General features: G+C 29.7%; 1 protein-coding gene across 1 annotated transcript; it reads left to right on the top strand.

Moving 5' to 3' along the window:
- The first annotated feature begins 3,343 nt into the window (after positions 1-3,343).
- LOC120081055 (glucan endo-1,3-beta-glucosidase) lies at positions 3,344-6,831 on the top strand. Its single transcript, XM_039035734.2, has 4 exons — positions 3,344-3,868; positions 4,790-5,368; positions 6,113-6,410; positions 6,527-6,831. Exons 1-4 carry the CDS (start codon positions 3,410-3,412, stop codon positions 6,553-6,555), a joined length of 1,365 nt encoding a protein of 454 aa, XP_038891662.2. The 5' UTR covers positions 3,344-3,409; the 3' UTR covers positions 6,556-6,831.
- The last annotated feature ends 2,170 nt before the right edge of the window (positions 6,832-9,001 follow it).

Raw genomic sequence — 9,001 nt, 5'->3', positions numbered from 1 at the left:
CTTTCTTATGCACCTACCTACTTAAGATTTAATATCTTACCGAGTACACAATTATTGTTAGACCAAGTCGTGGCCTCCATGTCAGCGTATGACTTGGTCAATGAAAAACAAATTCGTGGATGGAGTTCACGATTTTCATATTTTTATTTTAAAAAAATCATAAAATTTGAACAAAAGCATTGGCTAGATGGCTGATGTGGAAAACCTCTCTCGCGACTTGGTCTTCGAGACGTCTCGTGAAGATGAATAGATTGTCTTATGAAATAACTTCACGAGACAAACTTATAATATTATAAAAAATAAATACGTCCCATGAAGATTAATAGATTGTCCCGTGAAGTAACTTCACGAGACAAACATACAACATTATAAAAAATATACAGGACATCTTGTGAAATAACTTCACGAGACAAACTTGTGAAGTTACTTTTCAACAAATCGATGACATGTGGCTAGGAAATCGTAAATCGGGTAACTGATTTATCTGCTGACTCGATACTTTCAAACTAATTCTATTTTTCCTAATAAATATTAAAACAACATTATTAAAAAAAAAAAAAGTCTAGTTAGTGAACAAAATATGGTTAAAAAAAAAGTGGAACCTGCTGTTCCGGTATCCGGTTGGCAGTAATTACGGCGCAACATTAGCTGTTTATACTGCGGTCAATAAAGCACCATAGTCGTGTTCCCACTTACACCCTAACCCACGCGTAAAAGGATACGTCTTTAACACGCTCCTGTGAGGGGTAAATTTGTAAAACCACCTCCTTCCTTCCGGCCCGCCGAAAAACTCCGGTTTCGCGTCCTATGTCCTACTCCTGCCCACATTTTTTGACATTCAATAATTCAATTTATTTCTCTATCAAAATACATTGTAGAAAAGCAATTCATTTTCTTATTTAGGTTTTAATTAATAAGTAGATATTTAGTCCCTAAAATGGGGCATGTAACCATTCATTTTCTTTAAGTTAAAATTGAGAGAATAATATCTTCTTGGTTCTTAGGTCTTTGCTCTAGTTTTTATTTCATTTTTATGTTTTAAAATGTTATACATTTAATCCATAAGTTTTGAGTTTTGTTTCAATTTAGTCCTTAAATTTTAAAATATTACAATTTTACTCTGGAAATTTAAATTTTATTTCAATCTGGTCCCTAAGTTTTGAGATTTTACATTTTTAATCTCAATTTTCATTAAATACTCATCTTCAATCCTTGACGTCAATTTCTATTAATTAATTAAAAATAATTTTGAAGTAAAATTTTAAATTTAATTTAAAAAATTATAAAACAGTGAAACTTGATTAATTATAATTCTTTTAAAGATTTTTAATTTATTAACATAAATTAACTATAAATGTGGAAAGTGACTATTTAGTAAAATATGGGGGTAAAAATGTAAATCTTCAAACATAGGGACTAAATTGAAACAAAACTCAAATTTTAATAGTAAAATTGTAGCATTTTGAATTGTAGAGACTAAATTGAGACCAAACTCAAAACTACTAATTGTGTAACATTTTAAAATCTATGAACTATATAGAAACTAGAACCAAAGTCTAGAGACCAAAAAGATATTTTCCCTAAAGCTTATATCGATTTAGCTCCCTAGAAGTTTAAATATTTATACTTCACTTGTTAAACTAAAAAAAAATTATGGTGATTTTTTTTTTTTTCAAGACCAAGTATCAATTTTTATTGCATAATGATTTGATTTCTTAGTCTATAAATATAGTTCCTAACTACTCATTTTTCTATTTTATTTGTGAATATAACTTAATTGATAATTGAAATGTAATCATTTATGGTTTAGATTTTTATTCTCTTTTTCATACTAAAAATATGTCAATATATACATACATGAGTGTAAGAAATCTCACATGATAATTATATGACATTTCAATCTAATCACATTCATGTGATGAGATGAAACAAATTTATTCCCCAACAAATAATTTGAACTTCCAAAAATAAGCTAAAATTCAAAGGTGATCCACTCCTTTTTATCGTTCTAATCAACTTTAAAATTGTTCGTAGTAACCTTTAGATTTAAATCTCATTAAAATATTTAACCATTTTTTTAGGAAAATTTTTTAAAATAGAAAATTAAGAAAAACTATTTATACAAAATAATAAAATTTTAATCTTCTTTAGATGCTAGTTTTTTTTTTTTCTATTTCTATATAAGTTTGGTATTTTTTTTATTTATAAAAATTTCTTATTTTTTATATAATTTTAAATATTTTTTAGTTCGGGTCCTATTTTGTAAAACCATGTGCAATTTCAGAATCCCACCTTGTACTAAGTTTGGTATCCAATTTTATTATTGGGTTGTTTCAAAAAATATATATATACACACGCATATATATATATATATATTGAGGAAAAAAGTTTACTTTTTACCGAGAGGTTATATCAAATTTAGCAAAATTTTAATTTCATGATTTAAATTTCAAATTTGGTAAAAGGTACAAAGTTTAGCCTCCAACATCCAAATTCATCCATTTAAACTTAAAACTTGAATAAATATATGAATTAACAACATCAGTTAAGTGTATGTTTCAATAAGAGTTAAAAACGTTTTCCATATATGTGCAAAGTCATTTGTTACTCTGTGACATGTGTTTATTTATTTTTTAATTAAAAAAAAACTAAATCATTTCATATTAGGTAACCACTGTCATGAAAATCATAATATGAATCTCGAAAGTAAAATACACATACAAACTATCCGTTCTTCCTAAAACTGATGGACTAAGCATAATTTTTCAGCAATTTAATTTTTGAAAAAGAAAAACAGTAGATAAGTGCATATCATATATCAATAGATTAAATACCAAAAAAATTACCAACAACATATTAAAAAGAAGACTCAATTACAGTATGAACTAATTTAAAGAAACAATTCAATCATCTTTTTTTAGTAGATGAGAATTTAAATTCAAGCTAAATAAAGATATATTGGAACAAAAATTCAATCATTTTAAAACAGCAAATATCTAAAAATTAACCCATTTATTATTGGGATTTTTTTTTTTTTTTTTTAAAAAGCAATTAATTATTATTTCTTACCACATTCAAGTAGTAATCACTCCCAAAATTCAGCTTAGCCACAAGAGGGAAAAAAAAGGGGTGAGGCTGTCATCTTCCGATCTTATCCTCACCCGCGGACATCTTTTTTTACTCACACGCCGTCGATTTTCCACCTCAGATTTAATGACTGGCCACGTCCCATTGGTCCGTCTCGTCAAACCTGACACCCACAGGTCACCACCACCACCTTCGCAACACTTTCACTTTTTCCGTGTTCGTATCACTATATAAATATCCTCCACTTTCCCCTGTTTCAGAATCAGGTCCCTGTGGTCCTCTCTTCCCTCCCCCCGACCCATTTCTCCTCCGCCGCCCAATCATGTCCTCCGCCGCCGCATTCCACCGTATCTCCGCGGCGCTTTTCCTCCTTCTCCAAATCTCCACTGCCGTCGTCGCCATCGGCGTCAACTACGGTACGCTGGCCAACAACCTCCGCCCGCCGGCGGAGGTGGTGAACTTCCTCAAAACAAAAACCAAAATCGACCGCGTGAAGATCTTCGATACAAATCCGGATATCCTAAGGGCCTTCGCCGGCAGTGGAATCCTGGTGACGGTGACGGTCGGAAACGGCGAGATCCCCGCTCTGGGAGATCTGGCCGTCGCTCGGCAGTGGGTAGCCGCTCATATCGCGCCGTTTCACCCTCGCACGCGGATTCATTACATTGCCGTGGGGAATGAAATCATTCACTCTAACGATAAGCCTCTGATCGCTCGTCTTGTTCCCGCCATGAGATCGCTCCACCGAGCTCTGGTTCTCGCCGGAATTAGGGACGTTAAGGTAATTAATTATTTTGATTTGTTGCTTCTCATTTGCTTTTTTTGCCGTTCATGAAAAAGCCGTTTCAAAGCTGTTGGGTTGTAATGATTTATTCTCTCGAGTGATTTAATTTAAATTAATGATGATTTTTTAAAAAAAGTAATTACAATTACTTCAAAAATTTCTAATTCCTATTGTATACAACGGTTAACATTTCCAAAATTTAAAATTATATATTCTTTTCTTTAATTTTTCTTCATGTCTATGCAACTCTCCTAACATGAATTAAAGTTTATTAATCTTGAAATTAGAGATTAGATTCTGGTAGACTATTTATTTTGTTAAGGATCCGAGTGATTTTATGTTCTAAATAATATGTGATTTATATTAACCATTTGTATTTTTTATAGAAAAATAAAAATCATTGCATATACATGTATGTTAAAAATATCTATATATTTTCCTTTTCAAAAATAAAGAAAAAGTATTTACATATCTCATTTTTTTTCTAAACATTATAATTCGCCAGTATAAGAACAGTTCAAACGATATTATATTTGTACGGTAGATGTCAAAGTAAAAAAACTCAGTTTCTCATCGTTTATGTTGTCAAAATTATGAATTTGTTTTACATTATGTTTTCATTGAGGTTTTAAAAGTATTATAATTTAGTCACTAAAATTTCAAGGTTATACTATTTTTGTTTTTATCTTTATTTTAATTTAATTAAAATAATGATGCAGTTTTTCTTTTCATAAACAAATTAATGAGGTAGTTTCTAATATATGCATTCAATATGTTAAATACAAGGACGATTTAAAGTCAAATTAAGTTAGACAAAAACATAAACTTGGAAAGATTTTACATACCAAAAAAAGAAAATTTAAAAGTTTAGTGATCCAAATTTCTAAATTTTCTAACGATGTCGTTTTTATTTTTCAGGTCACATCTCCACATTCTTTAGGCATCCTCTCAATCTCTGAGCCACCAAGCATGGGACGATTCAGGAGAGGGTACGATCGAACCATATTTGGTCCAATGCTTCAATTCTTACGAGAAACCAAGGCCCCATTCATGGTGAACCCATATCCTTACTTTGGCTACTCACCAAAAATGGCTAATTACGCTTTATTCCGACCCAATCGTGGCATTTACGACAAGTACACAAAAATCACCTACACCAACATGTTCGACGGCATGATGGATGCCCTCTACTCCGCCATGAAGAAACTCGGCTACGCCGACGTCGATCTCGTCATTGGTGAAACTGGATGGCCCACCAATTGTGACTATATTGCTTGTAGCCCTGACAATGCTGCTACTTATAATAGGAACTTGATCTGGCATGTCAATTCTGGGAAAGGAACACCATTGATGCCGAATCGAAAATTTGAGACGTATTTGTTTGGTTTGTTTAATGAGAATCTTAAACCCGGTCCAACAGCTGAGCGGAATTGGGGTTTGTTTCAGCCTGATTTTACTCCGGTGTATGATCTTCCTAACATTATGCTCGGCAGACGAGTGAGTATTTTTCTCTCTATAAGTTTTGGATTAGTCTCTAAATTTCTATTTAATTTGAAGTAGTTTTATTTTATTTTTAACTTCCTAAACTATTATTTTCGATTTTGATCTTTTAACATATCAATTGTTCGTTTTTTTTTTTCTATTTCCAGAATTTATGTTTGTTTCATCTTTTTTAATTACCGTTTTCCATGTTTCATTAAAAAAAAACATTTTAACTTCCATTTAAATTATAAAAATAAACATAAGTTTTTTAAAACATTTTTTTTCCTTTTTAAAGTTTTGTTTGGTTTTTTTAAAACATTAAACAAAATAATAATGGCAAAACATAAAAAAATTGTGAGTAAAAAATAGGGTTTATAATCTTAATTTCTCAAAAATAAAAATTCAAACGATGATTTGCAGGGGTATTATAACTTTGTCCTATTTTTTATTTTATACCAATAAATTTAGGTAAAAGACATATTTATTAACGTTTTAATTTCTTTTCCAAGAAAAAAAAAACCTTTTTATTTCAACAAATTTCCAAAAAAAAAGTTACATTAGCTTTAAAATGAGGAAAATTCTTATAAGAAAAATCTCAAAAAAAATATTTATTTTTTTATTTTTGGAATTTTTTTGCTATAGAGTGGAAATAAAATATTTTTTATATTTAAAAAGTCTCCTTAAAATAATTTCTTAAAATTTCCGTCTCATTTTCTCCCACAACAAACCAACTAAATCATATGGGATTTTAAATTACAGCGTGGCGGTAGGGGAGGTGGCCGGAGGACGCCGTCGCCGACACCGGTGGCTCCGTCGGGGCAGAAATGGTGCGTTCCGAGATCCGACGCGCCCATTGAAGCCTTACAGAAGAACATTGACTACGTTTGCAGCTCAAACATCGACTGCCGTCCGATCCAAGCCGGCGGCGCGTGTTTTCTACCCAACGATGTCCGATCCCACGCCGCTTACGTCATGAATTCCTATTATCAGACCGCCGGCCGCCACGATTTCAACTGCGATTTCGGTCACACCGGCGTTCTAACCACAGTCAATCCAAGTAATTACCCCCATTTTTTTCCCTTCCGATTAAATTGCTAAACTAAATTGAATTGGTTTGAGATTTTGTGAAGTGACCGCCGTGTGCGGTGGCTGACTGGCGGTTATCTGATGCAGGTCATGGCGGATGTGCCTACGTTTCTTAAGAGATCGAGCGGCGGAGGCGATCAAGTATTTGGTTGCGTACGGGCGGGTGCAGGAGAGGAAACCGTGAGACCACATAAAGCTTGCTGATCAATAGAGAGCTGCAAATACTTTTTTTACTTTTACTTTTTTCTTTTTTCTTTCATATAATGATTTATTTTACTTTGTTGTAATTAAATTGGATTCTTCTAGAAAAATCTCGCTCTCATTTTTCAAAAGTGGGATTTGGAGATTGCAAAGAGATTCCTTTAATTATTCAAACAACGTCGAGTTCATAATTCTTCTTTTTCTTCCTTTTTTTTTTTTAATTTATTTTTACGAGCAGAGATTTCAATATTTGACTTATTAATCTAGAGATGTATAATACCTTAATCAACTCGTTGGTATATTTTAGAATTATAATATTTGAAGATTTAAATATTTAATCAATTTACGGCTTGGATTACGTATTTATTCGTTTTTAAAATAAATTATACAAACATTGCAACAATTCTGACTTTAGATGTCAGTTGATATTTTATAAACCATGACAGATGGACTTTATGACGTCAGTTTTGGAAAAACATGCATTTTTTTATGGAAATATTGGCACATTAAAGTAAAATTCATATATGATTATAATTTGCGCTTGTCACTAACTAGCCATTTGGTTTACTGATTATTTATAATCAGTTAATCATTACTAACCGTTTTGTTTAAGATTTTAAAGATGATTATGTTTGATTTTGCATGTGAAATGTTATCAGAATTTTATGAACAAAAATTATGTTTATATTTAATTTATGAAATTAAGCATGAAAATCTTATATAATTTTAATAGATTAATTAATTAAACCATAAATATCATTCAATATATTGATAAAAGTTAATTAATTAAGAATCAATAATAATTTTAATTAAAAATATTTAAAAATGGTTATAATTAAAATTGACCAATTAATATATTTAAGGAACGTCATATTATTTATAATCTAGTATTTAATTATTTTTATAATTAATTAAGTTCAATCTTAGTAATTTTGAATTTTATTAAATAATATAATAAAATATATTTTAATAAATAATGTATTATATAAAAAGTGAAAATGAGATAAAAATATGATATATTAATAAAGAAAACTAAAAAATGTATAATAAATATGATATGTTAATAATTAATGAGATAATATAAATTAATCCAAATAAATAATTAATTGATTAATAATCAATAATGATTATATGTTCATAAAGAAAAATCAAATTAAAATTAATCTCAATAAATAATTGATTGATTGATAAAAAACAATAAAATAATAAATTATTATTATTGAAAAATGAAGTTATGCACTAACTAAATTTAACTAATCTTAATATACTAATTAAATATACTTATGACATTATTAACTAATTAATTAATAATTTTGTAAAAAAACCGTAGTTGCATTCATTTAATAAAGTTGTATTGTAAAAGTGAGTTAAGAAAATATTTTAATAGATTATAATTGATATATTAAAATAAATATTTATATTAATTTTCAGATGAAATTATATATAAAATGAAAATCAGATGAAAAGGAAAAAGAGAAAATCCATCCTTTCGAAAGGGAATAGAAAATCCGAGTGAAAAATGAGAATGTCCAGGAATAACTTATTTTGGTTCAACATTATAAAACAAATATGGAATTTGGATATTTATATAAATTTTCATGCAAAAAACCTTCCAACCAACCGACTCTTTAAGGATTATTAGTTACATGTTTTCTTACTTAAGCTTGAAGTTCCTCTTCATTTGTTAGTTGAGAAACTTATTCAATAAAGGTTATTTTTAAGCTTCTCCTATTATCTCTTCCTCCCTTTCACACTTTCCCCCCCTTTTTTGGTATTGTTCATCCTTGTGTGGCTCTCTGTTCAAAAAGACATGAATGAGAGATTTTGATTTTTTTGTTTTTTTAAAATCATCTCTGCAACTTTTCTTGATATGTTATTATATCTTAGCAAATAGAATTACTCTTATCCTGGCTCTTCACAATGTTGATTCAACCTCTTCCCATGTTTAAATTACATATAAATTATAATGTAACTCTATAAAATAACCTTTTTTAGAATACAGGCCAAGTAAAATTCGGTTGGAATGTGAATTTTTTAGGTAATGTAGCTTCTAAATCATGTGTTTTTTCTTCTTGTGGAGGTATATTTTAGTTGGTCTTTCAAATTATTTATTGGAGATCTTTGACACCCGTTTGAAACCAAGACATGTGTAAGCAATCAATTATTTACCTTGGGTTGAACACAATTCAGTTTCTTTGAATAAAGAATTTTGAATTCAATCCAAGTTAAATGGGGAAAAAATTCAATAAATAATTGTGATATGCCTCGACACCGTTGAATAACAATTTGTAGGAATAAAAGATTGTTCGATACCATCAATGCGTCTCACTTTGAATAATTATCTTACTAAAATTCAAAACT

This window comes from Benincasa hispida, chromosome 7, assembly GCF_027475165.1.
Source record: "Benincasa hispida cultivar pf3 chromosome 7, pf3_genome.v1.1, whole genome shotgun sequence".
NCBI lineage: Eukaryota > Viridiplantae > Streptophyta > Magnoliopsida > Cucurbitales > Cucurbitaceae > Benincasa > Benincasa hispida.
The sequence above is the reverse complement of the archived record's forward strand: the minus strand, read 5'-3'. Positions and strand labels throughout refer to the sequence as shown.